At 36.1% G+C, this 22,431-nt stretch overlaps 1 protein-coding gene across 3 annotated transcripts in view; it reads left to right on the top strand.

The window, feature by feature from the left end:
• Positions 1-22,431, top strand: part of NFXL1 (nuclear transcription factor, X-box binding like 1) — a 74,946-nt gene that overhangs the window by 18,390 nt on the left and 34,125 nt on the right. For all 3 annotated transcript variants that reach the window (XM_047856635.1, XM_047856634.1, XM_047856636.1), the window contains exons 6-15: positions 2,095-2,273; positions 2,508-2,669; positions 3,004-3,104; positions 3,750-3,864; positions 5,003-5,127; positions 5,812-5,934; positions 10,617-10,707; positions 16,347-16,467; positions 16,694-16,853; positions 17,586-17,677. In XM_047856635.1, the coding sequence (XP_047712591.1) occupies positions 2,095-2,273; positions 2,508-2,669; positions 3,004-3,104; positions 3,750-3,864; positions 5,003-5,127; positions 5,812-5,934; positions 10,617-10,707; positions 16,347-16,467; positions 16,694-16,853; positions 17,586-17,677 (1,269 nt within the window). The remainder of the gene's footprint in view (positions 1-2,094; positions 2,274-2,507; positions 2,670-3,003; positions 3,105-3,749; positions 3,865-5,002; positions 5,128-5,811; positions 5,935-10,616; positions 10,708-16,346; positions 16,468-16,693; positions 16,854-17,585; positions 17,678-22,431) is intronic.

A 22,431-nucleotide genomic window follows, 5' to 3' on the forward strand; every position in this document is an offset into this window, starting at 1 on the left:
TACTGATACATTTGTAAAATTGTGGTAGTGTAGTTTTTAAAAAACATTTAGACACGCTAGTTACTTTAAAAATAATTCTCAGCATTCTGTGAGGGTTTATATTCCCATGTTAATAATGGGGATATTGAAGTTGATAAAGCAAATTGATAATGTTCAGCCTTCTCTTACTCTTAAATGGTGAAGCCAGCATTTGAAACCTAGGATTTCTGACTTCTAAATTCAGTGCTTTCTCTATTCTACTGAGTTCTTGCTTGTAGTACTACTTTTAGAGATATTATTTGTTTTCTCTTCAATGAATATTAGCTTCTCTGAAACATTTTAAAATTTCGGTCTATATTTGTTTTGCTACTCCATCTTATTTATTTGTGGGAGAATTTCAGTGTTCAATAGGTACAGAATTGAACTAGATACTCTGGCTTAGTTTTAGAGATCTAAACTTTGTGTATACTTTTTATCACCCTTGCTCTTCTCACTTCTTTTTTAAGAGGTCATTTTGCCACAGTGCTGGGAAGTAACCAGTTAAGAGATGAATGAACTGCTACTCTTCACTTAAATCTAAAAGGAACAAAAAATTGAATCAACCGTGTAGTAGTAATCTTGCATTCTGTACTTCACCTTTCTTAAGAAGGAAAATCAATGACCAGTCTGGATTTTGTTTAATCCTTATCAAGATGGAGCTAGAACTTGATAAAAATATTAATGGTTTTAAATTGGTTGTTTTTGTGGAATTCAAACATTTAAAATATATGTTTCTACTAAGATATTGCTTGTTTATAAATAAGATATGGCCTAATTACATTTCATTATTGCATGCCATTATTTTAAATAACACATGCATTTGCACATAATATCCTTATCTCTCCCAGTCTCTTGGAGCAATTCAGCCTCACTGTTGGGCAGGCAGTATTAGGGTTTTGTGAGTTGCGTTTTAGTCATCCATATCTAGCCTTATTTAAAGTACACATCCCCCTCCACACTAGCTTAGAGGAATGTAGCCATTTGTCCTTTAGTAAAGGAAAATTATAACTCTTCCAGCAAAATTCTAGAGGAGCGTCTAAATGAATGTTTAGATGAGACATGGTATTTTGTTTTTGACTTTTGGTTACAAGAACAAATATCTGTCATTCTGAATATTTTTGTGAAAAAATATTATTTTGGAAACAGAACATGTTCTCAGGACAACGAGAATATATATGATACAAGAGAAAGTGATGACATGACTTTTTCCAGTATAGTGTACTAACTGTATTCATTTGTCTGCAGGATAGTAAGGGTTAGAGCATCTTTTTTGAATGAAGTGATCTATGATCTACAAGTGAATTTGATAGAGCTTAAGGTTAACAGTGCTTTTTAAAAATCTTACTAGGTAAGAATCTGCTTTAACAGAGGATATGAGACAATATTTGAACTTTCTTTGAAGCACATTTGGAATATATCTACTTTGTATTAGATGTAGAAACATTCTTTCTTTAAAGGATTTTCCCCTTTAATTGTGGATTTTAGGCAGGTTTCTTGCTGCTGCATTGCCTGCCTATAATCTGGTTTCTCTCTTCTGTTCACAGTTGCCAGTATATTTTACTTATTTGCACATCACCCAACCAAACTTTTAAAACATTGAGCTTTATAAAAATTAGAGTGAATACCTCAGGAATAAAGTTCATCTGCTTAGTAGAAAGCTAATGTGCCTTTCTTTTTGTAGCTTCATTCTAACTGTGTTTCATATAGCACCAACTAGTCACATGTGGTTATTTAAATTTTGAAAAATTATGAAAATTTCTGTTTCTTCCTTAATTGTATGTATCAGCCACATTTTAAGTGCTCATTGGTCATATGTGGCTAATGTCTACTGTCCTGGACATGGCAGGTAGTAGAACAGTTCTATCATCTCAAGAAATCATATTGGACAGAGCTGTTCTAGATTGTTGAAAACGGCTTTTGTGAAATCTTATTTCATACTAACATAAAGATGGAGTGGGTGGTACATTAACGTAAAATTGAGTATTTTGTACTCAGTGTATTTATATTCCTTTCCCTCGTGTCACTTTTAAAAAATGAAATTCATTTCATAATTTTATTATGATTATTTTTTTGTAGTCCAAAATGTAGATTTGAATACAAGCGATCCGACACACCTAGTAGGTACTACTGCTACTGTGGAAAAGTAGAAGATCCACCTTTGGATCCATGGCTCGTGCCTCATTCATGTGGCCAAGTATGTGAGAGAGAATTTAAACCTCCTTGTGGCCATAAGTGTTTGCTCCTCTGTCATCCAGGTGAGCTATATATCACATTTCTGATTATTCGTGGGTGGTTATTTCTTATGTTGAGGCAAAAAAAAAAAAATTGTGAAGGTTTAATTCCGAGCTTACATGTACGTAAGAAGGTATCAGAAGGGAGTGGTTTTTAAGGTATCACTAAAGACAGCTTTACAAATTACTGGTAGGTGTAGGAATTGAAAGTTTTAAATTTTGATTTACGATTTTGTTTTTCCTTTCATTGGATCCTAGGTCCCTGCCCTCCTTGTCCAAAGATGGTCACAACTACTTGTTACTGTAAGAAAGCAAAACCGATCCCTCGTAGGTGCAGTGCCAAAGAATGGTCCTGTCAGCTTCCGTGTGGGCGCAAGTTGCTTTGTGGACAACATAAATGTGAAAGTTCTTGTCATGCAGGTAAAAGGTCATACCTCTAAGGTGTTTTGACTTTTTAGGTAAAAATCAAAGCAGCGTTGGGGCACCTGGGTGGCTCAGTTGATTAACGTGTCCAACTTCGGCTCAGGTCATGAGCTTGCGGTCTGTGAGTCGAGCCCTGCATCAGGCGCCGTGCTGACAGCTCAGAGCCTGGAGTCTGCTTCAGATTCTGTGTCTCCCTCTCTCTCTGCCCCTCCCCTGCTGTGCTGTCTCTCTCTCTTTCAAAAATAAATAAACATTAAAAATTTTTTTTAAATCAAAGCAGTGTTCATTGTTTTTATAACATTTCTATGCTAATTTATCATTGTGACTTTAGGAAATTGTCCTCCCTGTCCACGAGTCAGTAGACAAAAGTGTGTCTGTGGGAAACAAGCCGCTGAAAGAAGCTGCGCCAGTCCACTGTGGCACTGTGATCAAGTAAGTGCATGTGCATTTGGAGGGCTGGGAAGTAAAGACTGCAGAGAGCATAAGCAGTTAGAGGTGCTAGTTAGGTTTAGTTGGATAAAAGGAGAAGAATGGTGACTCAAATGAATTACTTTCATGTTTCAGGAAACTGTTTTCCAATTTAATACAATTTTAATGACTGGGAGAAATTTTCTTTTTCAAATTAATAGCTATTTGTTGAATTTTGGATTTAGTACATATGTGCTCTGCTTCTTGCTGTCTCTCCCACCTTCCTTGTCTTTCCCTTCTCTTGAACTGACACCACTCTCTTCTTAACTTCATCCAGTTGAGGAAGTAGGATTGATTTTGTAGATTGTCCAAGAATTGACATGGTTTTCGTACCATTTGGAATTCTTTGGTAGATGGCCATGTGAAGCTATATGTACTTTTTTCCTTTTATTTTTAGAATATACCCTTTGGTACATAGGAAACGTGTGTGTATGTATGTGTGTGTGTATATGTATGTATGTATATGTTTACATGTGTATGACACGTGTTCAGATACAAAGCATAATAGGAAGAACATAAGTTGCTAATGATCAAAAAATGAGTTATGTCGTGCACAAAGGCTTTGTAACTTTTAAGTCCTTCACTATTGCTTGTTGCATTTTATTTTAGGTGTGTGGAAAAACACTGCCATGTGGTCATCATACATGTGAGCAAGTTTGCCATGTTGGTGCTTGTGGAGAATGTCCTCGATCTGGGAAAAGGTTCTGTCCATGTCAGAAGTCAAGTAAGCCTTTTTTTAAACCTTTAACGGAATATGATTATCATGTTTATTAGAGTACTTTCCTAATTAGACTTCTCTGGGAGTTCATAATGTAGTTTTGGTAATAATACAAATATGATACTAGATTTCTTTACGTTTGGTGAAAGGACAATATAACTTGGTGGGTTAAGAACTCAGACTTTGGAGTCCGGCATGTCCTGGTTCAAAACCCACGTTCATGAAATAATAGTTTTCTAAAGTTAAATGGGCACAGTAATAGTACCTTCCTTATAAAATAAAGAGAATGGAATGATAAAATGCACATAAAGTATTTGATGTAGTGCCTGGCAATAAAGGAAACCTCATGATCAGAGACTTGTCATTATTATGTATTAGGTTACAGGTGAATTTAACTTTTGGCTGCTTTGAGATAAGGCACAGAAGGTTGTAGTTTGAGTCTTTGACTCTGTACCAGCTGTACCAGCACACGTGTTTATAAGATTATTGGCAATATTTGTCTTACTATGTTTATGTTAAAGATTAGTTTCATAATGTTTTCAAGTCTACATCTTTCCTTTTTTTTCTAATCCTGTGAGGTTAAGAGCAAATTTTCCTTTTATAATTCTATAGATTGTCTAATTCTTCATAGAGGTGTACATGGTCTTACTCTTTTATTGAGATAAGTATTTCTGAAATAGTTAGCTCATAAACACATGCTTTTTGAGGATGGTAACTTGTCATGTGTCACATTCTTTTTAAAAAACAAACTTTTTTACTAGGGATTATTTTTATTAAATGTAACTGTTGCTGGGCACCTGTGTGGCTCAGTTGGTTAAGCCTCCAGCTTTGGCTCAGATCATGATCTCATGGTCTGTGGGTTCGAGCCCCATTGTCGGGCTCTGTGCTGACAGCTCGGAGCCTGGGGCCTGCTTCAGAGTCTGTGTCTCCCTCTCTCTCTTCCCCTCCTCTGCTTACTCTCTCTGTCTCTCTTTCTGTCTCAAAAAAGAAATAAAAAATTTTTAACTTTCTAAAAATTATGTACATAACAAAAATTCATAGTCTGAAAGGGTTGTCATTCTTTAGGAAGTCAAAAGAATATGGCATGTTATTTGTGCTTTATAGTAATGTATCTTATTAACTTTGACTTTTTGTCTGCTCTTAGAGTTTTCTTTGCCTTGTACAGAAGATGTGCCAACTTGTGGAGACAGTTGTGACAAAGTACTTGAATGTGGAATCCATAGATGTTCACAGCGTTGTCACCGAGGTCCTTGTGAAACATGTAGACAAGTTAGTCATCTCCTGTAGTAATTAATTTTAAGAATCACCTAGCATAATATGTCAAGTGAGATTATTCTGTAATTGTTTTCCATTATTTATATAAATATCTATGTCATGATCTGTATGAGTTTAGTGACCTAATATTTATGATGGAGAAGCAAGAGAGTATGCCAACAATCAAATCTAAAAATTACCTTTTGTTTGATTGTATTTGGTAAAAGTTTGTATGTTGTTATTTTCATAATCCAGCTCGGGGTTGGTTGTTTTCAGAAGACACTCAAGGCACTGATAAAGTTGATCTAATGATAATGAAAGAAATAAATGCCTAGAAGTGAGATGTTAAAGTTATATATGTCATTTTGGTTTTGACCATATTACTAGATAATCTAATTTCTTTTATTATACTGAGACAAGATGTACAGATGGTATGGTGTAACTAGATGTGATTTTAATGTGTGGTATTGTTTTACTATTTAATATCCAATTTTTACTATAATGAAATTCTATGAAATCTTTGTTGGAGCAAAGTAAGATACAAACAATATTTTAAGGAAATTTAGCTTTATTTTTGGTAAAGCCTTTGTATGAAATTTTTATGAAACTTTTCTTCATTTTTTACTGATTATAGAGATTGCAATGTGGAAAAAAAGTCAACAAAAGTTGGTTTTAATAGCGTTTATTCGATATTTCCAGGAAGTGGAAAAGCAGTGTCGCTGTGGAAAGCATACAAAACGAATGCCATGTCATAAACCTTATCTGTGTGAAACTAAGTGTGTTAAGATGCGGGACTGTCAGAAGCATCAGTGTAGGAGAAAGGTATGTGTAGGAAGCTTGGGAAACTGTTCGAAAAACCGTCTTGAATTTGTCCTTTTTGTGCCTGTGATAAGTGTTATCATGATTTGTTCTTCAGATGTTCAAGCATACTCTTTGCTTTCCATATGAAATACTAATAAAGGTTCTAGATTAATTTTTTTTATTTGAGAGAGAGAGAGAGCAGGGGGGAGAGAGGCAGAGGGGGAGAGAGAAAGAATCTTAAGCCCACTCCACGCTCAGTGTGGAGCCTGACTGCAGGGCTTGATCCCACAACCCTGGGATTATGACCTGAGCCAAAATCAGGAGTTGGATGCTCAGCCAACTGAGCCACTCAGGCGGCTCTGTCTTAGATTAATCTTAATTGTTTATATCAGTGGGAAATCTTATCAAGTTGTTTAAATGATGGGTCTTTTTGGTCCTGGACATAAGCCTTTCAACTTGGTTCCCGGGCTGCTTCTGTTCCCTGGATTTTAAATCTTTTTTTTTTTTTTTTTTTTTAACGTTTATTTATTTTTGAGACAGAGAGAGGCAGAGCATGAACAGGGGAGGGTCAGTGAGAGAGAGGGAGACACAGAATCCGAAACAGGCTCCAGGCTCTGAGCTGTCAGCACAGAGCCCGACGCAGGGCTTGAACTCACGAGCCGCGAGATCATGACCTGAGCCAAAGTCGGACGCTTAACTGACTGAGCCACCCAGGCGCCCCTGTTCCCTGGATTTTAAATCATCATAGCAGTGTTAGCGTGATAGTTCATTTGGTGGTAGAGGCTTAACTTTTAGTGTTCAAATCTTATTTATAAACACTTGGTTTTATGTAAGGTTGACTGGAGTATTTTATTGAGTCTGTAGATTTGTGGTTTTTTTTGAGTCCTGTTTATCATTGTGAATTATCCCTTACCCTTCTGGTAAGGTTTTCTTGTGCCTAAATCCATTTAGATATAGTGATACCAACTTTGTTTTGTTTAACGTTAACATGGGTATCTTTTCCCATTCTTTTACTTTTAACTTATTCATGTCTTTAAAGTAGATTTCCTGGGGTGCCTGGGTGGCTCAGTCATTTAAGCAACCAACTCTTGATTTCACCTCAGGTCAGGATCTCAGGGTCATGAGATCAAGCCCCGAATAGGGCTCTGCGCTGTGTGTGGAGCCTGCTTAAGATTCTCTCACTCCCCCTCTATCTCTCCCCTCTCCCCTGCTCACATGCACATGTACTCTCTCTCTCTCAAAATAAAGTAGATTTCTTATAGATCACATATAGATTTTATTTTATAATATCTTCCACTTTAAACATTGACAGTCTTTGTCATTTAATTTGGCTGTAAATCATTGACATTTAATATGATCTTTGGGGCACGTGGGTAGGTCAGTTGGTTAAGTGTCTGACTCTTGATTTCAGCTCACGTCATGATCTCACAGTTCATGAGATTGAGCCCCACCCCCGAGCTGACAGCGCAGAGCCTGCTTGGGATTCTCTTCCCTCTCTTTCTGTCCCTCTGTCACTCATGCTCATACTCTGTCTCTTCCTCGCTCTCAAAAACAAACTTCAAAAAAAGTTTTTTTAAGTTTATTTTTGCTGACAGCAGCAAGCCCAGTGTGGGTCTCGAACTCATGAACTGCAAGATCATGACCTGAGGTGAAGTCGGATGCTCGTCTGACTGAGCCACCCAGATGCCCCTCCCCCTGCCCAAAATACACTTTTAATGTGATCTTTAGTATGGTAGTATTTAAATCTGTCATTTGCTATTTATTTTCTATTTGTCCATCTGTTGTTTTTTCTTTTACCATCTTTTTGTTTTCTGTTTAATTGAGTATCGTTTTTCCATGATTACATTTTACCTCTTTTATTGGATTCTCACACATTTTATATACATGTATTTTATAAACTCCAAATACATTAATTTTACTTTTGCTTTAAATAGATATATTTTAAAGAGTTTGAAAAAATAAGAAAAGTAGTCTTTTATATTTATCATCAAACTCACTACTTCTGGTGCTTTTCATCCTTTTACATAGATTGGGGTTTCTGTTTTCATTTTTTTTCTGTCAGCGGACTTCTAACGTTTTTTGTAATGTTGGTCATGACGTCTTTCAACTTTTATAAACTACCTTTAGCCTTTGTGAAACATAGTTCTATGGTAAAATTCTAGTTTGGTAACTTTTCTCCCATTCTTTAAAGATGTTGCTCCATTATCATTTAGCTTGCATTTTTTTTTCCCCCCGACAAAGAGTGTGCTGTGATTGTTATCTTTCTTCCTCTGCACGTAATGCCTCTTCTTTCCTTTGGGTATTTTTAGATATTTTTCTCTATACTGTTGGTTTTCAGCAGTTTATTTGCGGTGTTCCTTCGTATGGCTTTCTTTGTGTTTCTTTAGCTTAGTTTTTGTTGAGCTTCTTTGGATCTGTTTATAGTTTTTATCAAATTGTGAAATTTTCAGTCTTTGTTTCTTCAAATATTTTTCCCACGTGCACTGCCTTCTGAGACTCCAAAGACATGTATGTTATGCAGCTTGAAGTCCTACAGCTCACTGATGCTCCATTTATTATTTAGTCCTTGTAATTTATGTGTTTTATTTTAGTTTATGTAACTTTGTCTTCAAGTTCACTTATTTTCTTCTACATTATCTAATTTGATATTTATATCTGCCTGTGTTTTTTCATCTCGGATATAGTATTTTTTCATCTCTGAGAGTTGGAGTTGGGTCTTTTTTATATCTCCCATGTCTGTCCTTACCATGCTCATGCTTTCCTCTATCTTCTTGAATATATGGATGGGCTATACTTACAATGCCCATTTTAATGTCTTTGCCTTCTAATTCTGTCATCTATCATGTTTGGGCCTATTTCTATTGATTGACTTTTCTTCTTTTGGATTATATTTTTCTGATTGGTAATTTTTGATTAGTTTTCAGACATTGTGAACTTTACATTTTTGGATGCTGGGGGTTTGTTTTGTATGTCTTTAAATATTTTTAAGCTTTATTCTGTTTTGAAGTCAAGTTATTTAGAAATCATTTGGTTCTTTTGAGGTTTAATTTTATTGGGTGTTTTGAGGCCACCCTTTTAGTTAGGACTAATTTGGTGTCGCTACTGAGGCAATAATTCTTGTAAGTACTCTAGGTGATGCCTGTGTGTTACGAAGTTCTTCCATTCTGGCCATAGGGAGCACAACCTATTTCTAGTCTTGAATAATCTCTGGAAACAGTTGTACCTTCTTCCACTGGTTCTTTCTCAGATTTTGAATAGTTTCTGCTTCACACATGTAAAGACCAGTACTTAGCCAAAGACTTGAGAGGTCCTTTTGTAAGTTCTACAGAGCTTTCTCTGTACTGCTACCACTTCTTCACAAATTCAAGCCACGCTGACCTCTCTGAACTATGAATTTTGTTTTCTCAGCTTGGTGAGACCACCAGACTCTGCTTGTGATCTTCTTCCTTGTCCTGTAGCCTCCAGGTCTGAGCAAGTGCTATCAGAAGACTCACATTGTTTGTTTCTCTTCTTTTAGGGTTGGTGTCTTATGCTGTCTAATTGTCTAATGTCCATAGTCTGTTGTTTCATATATTTTGTATGATATTCTAGTTGTTTAAGATAGAGTAAATCTGATTGTTATTCCTCCATGGTCAAAAACACAAATGTCAAGAGTCTTATTAAGTCATGGACCACATAACTTTCTTTTCTCCCACTGTTAACTGGCAGAATGATAGGCACATAGTTTTACTTGGTAAATATTTGTCTAATTGAATGAACTATTTTGACTTTTAATTGTTTTTCAATACTGTGTGTTCTGAGTTATTTTTATATACTGCAACTTGTTCTTAAGTAGGTTACAACCCTAAGTTTCTTTAAGACAGTTGTAGTATTTTTTTCTCCAAAGTTTGGATATATGAGAGGCCAAGGAAGGAGTTAGCATGGCAAGATGGGCTTTAAGTAGTTAGTTGCTTTGTGTTCATGAATGAAAATTGGGAGAAGTTTGCACGAATGGATTGGAAAACAGAGAGGTGACAAAACAAAGTTAGAAACAATTAGCCTTTCTCTTTTTCTCTCCTTTAGTCTTTGATTCCATGGTTTGAAAATAACTGCTGGGGTGCCTGGGTGGCTCAGTTGGTTAAGCGTCCAACTCAGGTCATGGTCTTGTGGTTCGTCAGTTTGAGCCCCACATCAGGCTCTGTGCTGCCGGTGAGCAGCCTGCTTGGGATTCTCTCTCTCCCTCCCTGCCCTTCCCCTACTCTCTCTCTCTCTCTAAAGATAAACAAATAAACTTTAAGAAAATAACTGCCAAACTAATCTATACATTGAACTATACATTGATTTATTTTCATTAAATTTAAAAAATAGACTAATTGCCTAAATTGACACTAGGAGTTGACCAGATCCGTTCCTTTGGTTAATGCTGGCAATCTCTGCATAGATAAGTAGAAATGAAATTATCTAATGGGACTGTTGTTAGTCACAGAATAATTAACTGAAGGGCAAAGAAACCTTAGCTTAATTTCATTAAATTAGGTCATTGTCTATTTACATTTATAAGTTCTTAATACAGTCTGTCTACTTAGAAGAATGTGGATACTCTTGAATGCTTTTATTCTTATGGTGAAAAGTTCTTTTGCTTTTCATAAGTTCTGAGAATAATGACATTCATATTATGTGTGGTTTTCAAGTGACCTGTTCTCTGTATATTGCTTTCCCTTCAGTGTTGTCCTGGAAACTGTCCACCTTGTGATCAAAACTGTGGACGGACTTTAGGATGTAGGAACCATAAATGTCCATCTGTCTGCCATAGAGGTAAAATTTAATAATAGCTGTACTTTTTGTTTGTATTTATATAGTGCTTTATAGTTGATAGAGTTTTATATTCATTATCTTACTCTTAACAACCTTGAGAACGTAGGGCAGCACCAGTATCCCTATTTTATGGACAAGGAGATTGAAGCCAAAGATACTTCAGTGACTTACTCAGGGAAATACCTAGTAAAGAAATATGGCTAAGATTTGAACACAGGCTTTCTACATATAAAAGTTCTTTCCATAATGCCATGTTGTTTCCTTACTTCTTCCCAGCATCTCCCCCACAGTTTTTAAATTAGTTATTATGTTCTTAGGTTTTTCAGCATTATTTTGAATATTAGACATTTATATGGAATAGACGTCTAGTAAGGGATTGGATGTATCCTAAGCCAGTGTTCTCAGCCTTTTTGGTCCCAAGATCCTTTTACATTCTTTTTGTACCCAAAGACCTTTTGTTAATGTTAGTTTCTTCTATTGATATTTATTGTATTTGAAGTTAAAATACAATGTAATAATATTTATTATTTAATTTAAAAATAACAGTAATAAACCCATCACATCTTAATACAGTAACATTTTTTTGGTGAAAAATGACTGTTTTCTGAAACAAATGTAGTGAGAAGAATGGTATTTTACATTTCTGTAAATGTCTTTACTGTTCAGCTTGATAGAAGATAGGCTACATTCACATGTGTGCTTCTGCATTCAGTCTGTTGTTATACCGCTTGACCCATAGCACCTGGAAAACTACTCTAAGCACGTGGGACCTTGCAGACCTCCTGAACAGGTCTTAGGGTTGCTGAAGTTATTAGACAATGAAAACTGCCTGGGTGGCTCAGTCAGTTAAGCATCTGACTCTTGGTTTCAGTTCTGGTCAGGATCTCACGGTTTTGTGAGTTCGAGCCCCAAGTCGGGCTCTGTGCTGGCAGGGCAGAGCTTGCTTGGGATTCTCTCTCCCTTTCTCTGCCCCTCCCCCACTCATGCTGTCTTTGTCTCTCTCAAATAAATAAACTTTTAAAAAAGAAAAACTGAGTTAACTTTACCCATTTGGAGTAGGATGATATAAAAAAGGAACACTGATTGTATAGGGTAGTAGGAAGGGATGGACTTTAGGGTAAGAGGTCCTGGTTCAAGTCTGGACTTTGCCACTTAGTAATGTTATGACCTGGGACAAACTATACTGTGGGATTGGGTGGATGCTTGATACCTTCCTTAATCTCTTAGTCCTCAAAAACCTCAAAAAATATGTTGTGCTGCTGTTATTTTGTATAGTAAGGAAATAGGCAAAAAGACTATTGGCCCAAGGTCATAGAACTAGTTGCAGGCAGGTCAGATGGGAACTCAAACTTTAATGATCTTTACATTATATCACATTGCCTCCCTGTTAGGAAAAGTGGCAGATTCTATTAATCCCATAGACATTTTCCTATGAGTGTTCTCTCATGGGACTACTCATAGTGTTAGTGTCTTCAAATTGTGAAGTTTAGGACTAGTTTTTCAGTTTTCACCATTACTGAAAGAATTTTATTTTTATATAGTCATATGACATCATTGATTCATTAGATTTCATTAACTTTAAGAAAAATTGTTTTAATGTTTATTATTTTGAGAGAGAGACAGAGCATGAGCAGGGGAGGGGCAGAGAGAGAGGGAGACACAGAATACAAAGCGGGTTCCAGGTTCTGAGCTGTTAGGTTAGAGCTTGACATGGGGCTCAAACTCATGGACTGCAAGATCATGACTTGAGCTGAATGAAGTTAGATGCTTAACCAACTGAGCCACTCAGGTGCCCCAGATTTCATTAACTTTTCTAATGTTACTCATTAATTCAATTAAAAAAGTGTTTTTGAGTGTCTACTAAGTACCAGGCACTGGGAATATATAATTGAACGATATTGACAAAGTGCCTTCTGCTCTTATGGAACATTTTTTTTTTTTTTAATTACTTCCCCTCAGTTAGAATATAAATAAATAAATAAATATAGAATATCAGGTAGTGACAAGTATAGAAAGAAAATATAGTGTGATCGGGGAGGACTCTAGAAAGGTGACATTTGAGAGGAATCCTAAAAGAAGTAAGGGATATAAGCCATGTGAAAAAGAGGGTGGAATAGTGTTTTGGGCAAGAAAGCAGTAATTGCAAAGGCATTGAGACAGGAGCATTTGAAGGAATTGCAAAGAGGACTGTAGTAAGTGCTCAAGGGACAAAGAGTAGGAGATGAGGTCAAAGAGATGTTGGGATGAAGGGTGCTGGAGAAAGAATATGTATAGGACCTTGTTGACCGTTACTAAAATGCTGGCCTTTACTACAATTAGAAAACCTATCTAGTTATATTACCATTAAAGGAATTGGATCAGTAGTTTAGAATTGCCAAGAAAACACCAGGCTTAGTTGATTTTTGCACATTAACAAAATTTAAGATACATATATTCAATCTCTTTATAAACTGTTCGAGAGTATATGTAAAAAAGGAAGATGTCCGATTATATCATCTGACAAGGAAACTAAGAGAAAATGATCAGCCAATCTAACTCATAAACTCTGTAACTCGTAAATATTTGTAAAATATTAAAGTTTCAGCTAGTCAAATCCAGCTATCCAGTATTAAGTATTAGCTGTCTAAAACCTTAATCTTTCATAACCAAGTTGGGTTTATTCCAATAATGTATATGATTGGTTAAACTTTAGTAAATCTAATAATGTGATTTACCACATTAGTAGTTTAAAGGAAAAATGAAACTAAGTAAATGTCTAAAAAACAGTTGATGAAATTCAATATCCATATTTGATGGAAACTTAACTGGAAATAGAAGGGAACATCCTTAGCCTGATACAGAGTTATCTGTAAAAAAAAAAAAAAAGGTAGAGCAAGCATCATATTTAGTAGAGGAGTGTTGAAAACATATCCCACTCTTGTTTATTTTGACGCAAATCCCATAAATCCTTCAGTATTCATTTCTAAAATGTGGATTCTTAACCTGAAAATAGTTAATATATGTAACATCAGCAAATATCAGCTGTTTAGATATCTTGTCTCATAAATGTCTTCATTTTTTACTTTAGTTTGTAAGAATCAACAACCTGATAAGATTGACATATTGCAATTGGTTGATGTCTCTAAAGTCTATGAATCTATACTTTCCCTCCTCCATCTCCTTTTTTTTTTTTTTACCCCTTGTCACTTATTTAAGAAACTAGGTTGCTTTATTTAGTCACAAAGTCTACATATTACAGATTGTATCTCTGTGGTATTATTTGACATTTTCTTCTGTATTTCCTATAAATTATTACATTATTAGTGGGATGTAGAGGTTTGATCAGATCCAGGTTCTTCTTCTTCTTCTTTTTTTTTTTTTTTTATTTAAAAAAGAAGCTTATTAGACCCTAACAAAAATTACTTTAATGGAAAGTATGTGGAAGATACTATTGTGTAACTTTCACCATCTACAGTTATAGAAGACATATAGAACCATTATTCCATACCGTTTTTCATCATTCTAGATACCTTCATAATCAAGGTTATACTGTGATTCTTAGGAAGAGGATGCTAACTGGATGTTTGCACTGTGAACATAGGAAAATTTGACTTACACTTCTTTAAGTTCAAGGTTATCTGTGTTTATGGTTCCAGAACATTCTGCATGAGTACCCATTTTGGCCGTTGACCCACTGGTCACTGTAGTTACCTTCTGTATGCTGCTTTTTCATTTTAAAAATCTCTCTGAAGCTATTTTAATTTGTCATGTTGTACAGGTATCTGTAACAAATTCTGTTGATCAGTAGGAAGACTGTTCACAGAAATTATTGCTTATTTTTCTCAAGATTTAATTTTCATAAAAGGAAAAGTGATGCTGTAGGTTAGCGTGGCAAAAAAGGTGTTATGTTTGATGAGTTTTCTCTTTGAATTGCTGAAAGTGATTGAAAATTATCATTGTTAAGGAGAAAATGATATAATATGCTGAATGAGAAGAGTTAAAGGTCATTATTAACTTTTAGAACATTTGACATCTAGTCATTCTTTTGGAAAGATTAAAATTTATCATGTGGATCAGGATAACTTGGCTTGTGTTACCATCAGGGAAATACTTCATGGATTACACTTATCAAAACACTGAAATATAAATTTGGTAATTTGTATAATCCATATATATTTATATTTTTCCCTATTGTACTTTTTACTCTCATTTCCTTATTCTGTGTTCATTATTTCAACCAGAATTCTTAACTTCTGTTCCTTTTTTTTTTTTTTTTTAATTTTTTTTTCAACGTTTTATTTATTTTTGGGACAGAGAGAGACAGAGCATGAACAGGGGAGGGGCAGAGAGAGAGGGAGACACAGAATCGGAAACAGGCTCCAGGCTCTGAGCCATCAGCCCAGAGCCTGACGCGGGGCTCGAACTCCCGGACCGCGAGATCGTGACCTGGCTGAAGTCGGACGCTTAACCGACTGCGCCACCCAGGCGCCCCAACTTCTGTTCCTTTTAAGAGCTGTTTTAAGAGGCTTTATCCAGGATGCTTTTCATCATTTATCTGTTATCAGGTTAACTGCTATTCAGTATTTTGCTTGGTCTTGACACAAAGGCGGCAGTCTCTTACGATCCTCACTCCTTAGTTGAAGACTCTTATTCCCTTCTTGCTATTTCAGTTCTAGTGAGGAGCCTTAGTTACTGAGAACACTCGAGTGGGAAGAAGATGATGTTGGAACCGTGGGGAGAATGTTATAGCCTGTTTAAAAGAGTTTCTTTGATTTTGTTTTTATGTATCCTTACCAACATACAACAAAAGAAGGTAGAAAGCTGAAACCCAAATACCGTTTTTTGGAAATGTTTAGAAAAGAAATATTTGGAATTAGAAGGGTAATAAGGGTATAACCTAAAATAAGGGTTGAGAATGAGTCCTTCACAAAGCACGAGTAATAGAAAATTGAGTATTCTTGTTAATAACCTGAAGAGAGATGTTATTCTTACTGGGGAATTTATCTAAAAATAATATACTTGAATAAATTTAAGTAAGTTTATCTAAATTTATCTCTTGCTGGGGAATTTATCTAAAAATGATACACTTGAATAAGCAGTATGTGTGAAAATAAGCCAGAAAGACTATTGGCAACTTTAGATTTTCCAAGACTTAGATCCATTTTGCTTATGTAGCGGCAATTAAATTAGTAGAGTGTTAAATTTGTTATTTAGAGTAGAACTTTTAGGAATTTTTAAAGAAAATCCTAAAACTTTTTAATGGAATTACCAGTGTAGATATAAAAAGTATACAAATCTTAAGTGTATAGGTTGATGAACCTTTACAAACTGATCATAACCAGGTAACCAGAACTCAAGATGATTAAACAGAACATTACCAATATTTCCAAAACCCTCCTTGTATCCTTTGTAACCATCATCCTGATTGCAAACAGTATAGATTAGTTTTTTGCGTTTGTTTTGTGTAAATGGAATCATATACTACATACTCTTTGTGTCTGACTCTTTTGCTCACTGTTATGTGTGTGAGGTTCATTCATGTAGTTCCTTTATTCTCATTGTGGAACATCCAGTTGTGTGAATGCTAACCTCATTGATTCTACTGTTGAGGGGCATTTGAGTAGTCATAGTCCTTTTTAAGTTTCAGACTTTTTTTTCAGGTAGTTGTTATCCCTGCCCGGAAACTGTAGATGTGAAGTGCAATTGTGGTAGTACAAAGGTGACAGTGCCCTGTGGCCGGGAACGTACCACAAGACCACCCAAGTGCAAAGAGCAGTGCAGGTTAGTATGAAGTTCTGCACAAACTTACATCTGCTTTCTTACGAATTTAAATTCATACTGACTTTTAATATTGTTAGTATCTTTAATTTTTCTTTAATGTTCTAAAATACTGATATTCACAATATTCTTGTTCTGTATGGAGTCAGAAGATAAATAGATAATTGCACTTTAGATGTAATTGTTTAATGATCAAAAGTAATTAAAAAAATTGTACTTTATGATTTAGTCGACCACCAACTTGCCATCATACAAGTCAAGAAAAACATCGCTGTCACTTTGGCTCTTGTCCTCCATGTCATCAACCTTGCCAAAAAGTTTTGGAGAAATGTGGTCACTTGTGTCCTGCTCCATGTCATGATCAAGCATTAATAAAGCAAACTGGCAGGGTAAGGGAATATATTATTAAGAGGTAGTGCATTGCTGTGGGTCATATTTTCTTAATTTTACTTAGTCATTCAACAAGCAATGATTAAGTACCTACTGGGTGTTAAGCACTGTGATAGGAGTTGGGGTACAAGGTAAATAAGACTTGATCTTTTGTCTTAAGCTCACAGTATAGAAAAAGCGAGAAACCAGTAAACAAATGTTCGCTAATACTGTGTGATAGTCATGTTGTAATCGTGATACACAAGAGTTTGGCAGTCTTCCTTCATATATTGTGGTTCAGGGTTAAAGATATCTTTTGGTTTCCTCAAAGATTCATTCACTTAGTGAATATTTGTTAAGTCCGTACTGTGTGATAAGCGTTCTTCGAGGTGCTGGGGAGACAACAGTGAACAAAATAATGGAGATTACATTCTACTGGTGGAAGTTGGATTTTACAGTTCTGTTTGTCATTCTTCTTTTGGCTAACGAGAAGTGAAGGAGGCTACGTTGCCTTTGTTCTGCCATTTAAAAACTGGGGTCTGCCTCAATTTTTATTGTCAAATGTGTGTAGAGGGGAACAATCTGATAATGACAATCTGATGGAATAAAATATTTCACTAAGCACAATTTGTTGATGACTTGAAAAAATTTCAATCTGCTTGAGCAGAGGATATGTGGAACTATTCGAGTCTTACAATGGCCCTATGATTTAATTCCTCTGCCTTAAAATTGTTAATGTATTTTACTTGTAGCACCAGCCTACAGGCCCTTGGGAACAGCCTTCTGAACCAGCATTTATTCAGACTGCATTACCTTGTCCTCCATGTCAAGTTCCTATTCCTACGTAAGTATTTTACAATTTTAAAATGTTTATTTATTTATTTTTGAGAGAGAGAGAGAGAGAGAACATGGAGGGGAGAGGCAGAGAGAGAGGGAGACACAGAATCCAAAGCAGGCTTCAGGCTCTGAGCTGTTAGCATAGCATCTGACGCAGGGCTCGAACCCACTGACCATGAGATCGTGACATGAGATCAAGACATGAGTCAGACACTTAACTGACTGAGCCACCCAGGCACTCCAATATTTTAGAATTTTAACTTAAAAAAAAAATCTGGGGCACCTGGGTGGCTCAATTGGTCAAGCGTCTGACTTCGGCTCAGGTTATGATCTCATGGTCCGTGAGTTCGAACCCTGTGTCGGGCTCTGCACTGACAGCTCAGAGCTTGGAGCCTGCTTCGGATTCTGTGTCTCCCTCTCTCTCTCCTCTTCTTCTGCTCATAGTCTCTCAAAAATAAACAAACATAAAGAAATTTTTTTTTTAAATAAAAAAAATCTTTTGACACTTTAATTTGAAGTGTGTCTTAGGCCACCTACTCCCCTTTTTCTTTGTTGAGTTTATCATTCTTTCAGGCCTAGTCCATAAACCAGTCTCTCTTTTTCAGCCTTATTCCTTTCTAAATATATTTTACATACTGCTTGAAAACCTCTCCTATGTATACATTTTTTCAGCCTTTCCCCCAGCTGGAGTTTAATATCCTTATTAGTTTCCATAGCAGCTCTTCTTATTACAATAATTCATCCAAGAGATCATCCTCTGTTAGTTTTTCTGACTGATTCCCATGCTAGTCTTTGAGTTCCTTTAGGATGGAGGAAAGCCAGGTTTTAGGTAAGACGTAATTGAAGGAAACATTGAAAATGAAAGTAGGTAGTTTTCTGGAGGGACCAGAAAATGACCTGGACTGAGTTGTAAGGAGCCAAACCTAAGGTAATAATAGAATCTTGGAATGGTTCATACTTTCAGTAGAGGTTATGGAATATAGAAGAAGAGGAAGCATAGAATTCTGGGAAGCAACAGAAAATCACCATTAAGGTTCCAAATTGAATATTGGTACGTCTTATGTATCAACCTTTTCCAGAGGGGCTTCTTGTTTATTTTTAAAAGCTCTCTCTCATTTTGTCCCTCCACATCTTTCTTTTCTGTTTAAGTAGCATGTATATTTTTGTATATTGGTTATGGAGTCAGGTTCGGAGGCAAAGTGTTGCTGGGAGCTATACCTACAGAGTGATTTTAGTCTGGATATTAGTGAAAGATTCATAAATCTTTGTAGTCAGTTATCTTTGAATTCCTTAGTTTATCTTACAGGAGGATTATTTAACAGATATGCCTATCTTCATTCATTCAATTAATTTTCTTGAAATCTTAGGTTGGATTAAATATTTTATGACAAGGGGCGCCTGGGTGGCGCAGTCGGTTGAGCGTCCGACTTCAGCCAGGTCACGATCTCACGGTCCGTGAGTTCGAGCCCCGCGTCAGGCTCTGGGCTGATGGCTCGGAGCCTGGAGCCTGTTTCCAATTCTGTGTCTCCCTCTCTCTCTGCCCCTCCCCCGCTCATGCTCTGTCTCTGTCCCTAAAATAAATAAAAAAAAAAAAACGTTGAAAAAAAATATTTTATGACAATAGAAAAACTGCCTGGAATTACTAAGTCATGTTTACTAGAGGTTTAAAAAATTAATTTAAAAGTCTTTCCTTTGCACTTGAATGTGCTGCTGGAAGTTTTTTTGGATATGTATATTAAAATTGTGTTTTAGAGTAAGAACTTTTGAGCCCAGTGTTGTGCTTCCTGCTAACTACTACTATGAATAAGTCATATCCCTTCTCTGTTTGTAAAATAAGGAAATTCAAGATATCTACAAAAATGTCAGTGTGGAAGAGAAAATTTTTGGAGGTCCTTATCAAAATCTATTCATTGTGTCTAATAACAATTTTTTTCTAAAGTCTATTTTTTCTGATATTAGTATAGCTACTTATACCCTCCTTTGGTTACAGTTTACATGGAGGGATAGACAGATTCTTAGAAACACAAAAACAACTGAAGCTGACTCAGAAGTAGAAAATCTGAATAAAACTATACCTAGTAAAGAGATTAAAGTAGTAACCAAAAGCTTACCGTAAGGAGAAGCTGAGGATGGGTGACTTTACTGCTAAATTCTACCAAACATTTAAAGAATTAACACCAATATTTCACTGTGGGGAGACATTTCCTGATTCATTCAATGAAGCTGGTATTTCCCTGATACTAAAAGCAGAGAAGGACCTCATAAGAAAACTATAGACCAATATCCCTTTTGTATATAGATAACAAAAATTCTCAACAAAATACTAACAAACTGAATCCAGCAACATGTAAAAAGGATTATGCATATGACCAAGTGGATGTATCCCAGAAATATGAGGTTGATTCAACATATGAAAATCAAAATATCAAAGTAATATTTTATCACTAGAATAAAGGACAATTGATAGATTCAGAAAAACATTTGACAAAATTCTACACACTTTCTTGATAAAAAAAACTCAGCAAACTTGGAATAAACAACCTCCCTCAACCTGATAAAGGGCATGTATGAAAAGCCCTTAATCATACTTAGTAGTGAAAGACTGAAAGCTTTCCTGTTAAGAACAGGAACAAGACTAGGATGTCTGCTCTTGCTCCTATTTATGTTTACATTGTATTAGAGGTGCTAGCCAGACCTATTAGACTAGAAAAAGAAATAAAAGATGTATTCATACTATTTGTATTGTTAGATGATGTGATCTTGTATATGAAAAATCCTAAGGAATCTTTACATAAGTTATTAGAGATATTGAATGAGTTTAGTAACGCTATATAAGCAACATTGATATACAAAAGTCGATTCTATACACTAGCAATGAACCATCTGAAATGAAATTAAAAAAAACATTTCCACCTCCAGTAGCCCTAAAAAAGCAACTTGGGTGGTTCAGTCGGTTGAATGTCTGACTCTTGATTTCAGTTCAGGTCATGATTCCAGGGTCGTGGGATTGAGCCTCACATCAGACTTCATGCTGAGTGTGGAGCCTGTTTAAGATTATCTGCCTCTCTCCCTCTGCCCCTCTCCCCCACTCTCTATCTAAAAAATTAAAAAATTAGAAAACAAACTTGTTTATTCAACAAATTTAATGAAAGAAATCTAAGGTTTTATGCACTGAAAACTGCAGAACATTGTTGAGAGAAATTAAAGAAGACCAAAGGCTCTGGTACTGGCATACATACATATAGATCAAGGGAATAGAATTGAGAGTCTAGAAATAAATTCATACACTTAATGGCCAGTTTTTAACAAGGGTATTAAGATAATTATTTAGTAAGTGGCAAGATATCCCACTTTTATGGATGGGAAGACAATATTGTTAAAGACACTACTACCCAAAGTAATCTACAAATTTAACATACTCCTTGTCAAAATCACAGCTGGCTTTTTTCCAAAATTCATATGGAAATGTAAGGACACAGAATAGCCAGAACAGTCTTGAAAGTGAAGAACAGATTTAGAGAACTCATACTTCCTTATTTTAAATTACAAAACTTAAGGGGCGCCTGGGTGGCTCAGTCGGTTGGGCGTCCGACTTCGGCTCGGGTCATGATCTCGCGGTCCGTGAGTTTGAGCCCCGCGTCGGGCTATGTGCTGACAGCTCAGAGCCTGCAGCCTGTTTCAGATTCTGTGTCTCCCTCTCTATATGACCTTCCCCATTCATGCTCTGTCTCTCTCTGTCTCAAAAATGGATAAACGTTAAAAAAAAATTTTAAAAAAATTTAAATTACAAAATTTTAACAATCAAGAATCTGTGGTATTGTAACGACGGACATATTGATCAATGGAATAGAATTGAGAGTCCAGAAAGAAACCCATATGTTTATGGTCAGTTGATTTTTCACAAGAGTGTCAAAAAAATATAGTGGGTGCTGAGAGAACTAGATATTCACACGGAAAAAAATGAAATTGGAACTCTACTGCACAACATATATAAATCTTAAAATGGGTCAAAGGTCTAAAAGTGAGGTTTTAAACTCTTAGAAGAAAACAGGTGTAACTCCTTGTGTCCTTGGGTTAGGCAGTGGCTTGTTACATATTGCTGCCACCTAAAGCATAAGCAACACAAGAAAAAATAAAGTCAGGACATTATTAAGAAATTGTGCTTCAAGGACACAATAAAAAAATTGAAAACGTCACCTGCAGAATGGGGGAAGATGTTCGTAGATCATATATTCTATAAGAGTATTATCCAGAATATATAAAGATTTCTTTTTTTTTTTTTCAAGTTTATTTACTTATTCTGAGAAAGAGAGCACAAGCAGGGGAGGGGGCAGAGAGAAAGAATCCCAAGCAGGCTCTGTGCAGAGCCTTCAAGCAAGGCTTGAACTCACGAACCATGAGATCATGACCTGAGCTGAAACCAAGAGTCAGATGCTTAAGCAACTGAGCCACCCAGGTGTCCCAGAATATGTAAAGAATTCTTAAACTGAGAAGCAAAAAGGCAGTCTGTTTTATTTTTATTTTTATTTTTTATTTTTTTTTCAACGTTTATTTATTTTGGGGACAGAGAGAGACAGAGCATGAACGGAGGAGGGGCAGAGAGAGAGGGAGACACAGAATCGGAAACAGGCTCCAGGCTCCCAGCCATCAGCCCAGAGCCTGACGCGGGGCTCGAACTCACGGACCACGAGATCGTGACCTGGCTGAAGTTGGACGCTTAACCGACTGCGCCACCCAGGCGCCCCCAATCTGTTTTAAAAA

This window comes from Prionailurus viverrinus, chromosome B1, assembly GCF_022837055.1.
Source record: "Prionailurus viverrinus isolate Anna chromosome B1, UM_Priviv_1.0, whole genome shotgun sequence".
Taxonomy (NCBI): domain Eukaryota; kingdom Metazoa; phylum Chordata; class Mammalia; order Carnivora; family Felidae; genus Prionailurus; species Prionailurus viverrinus.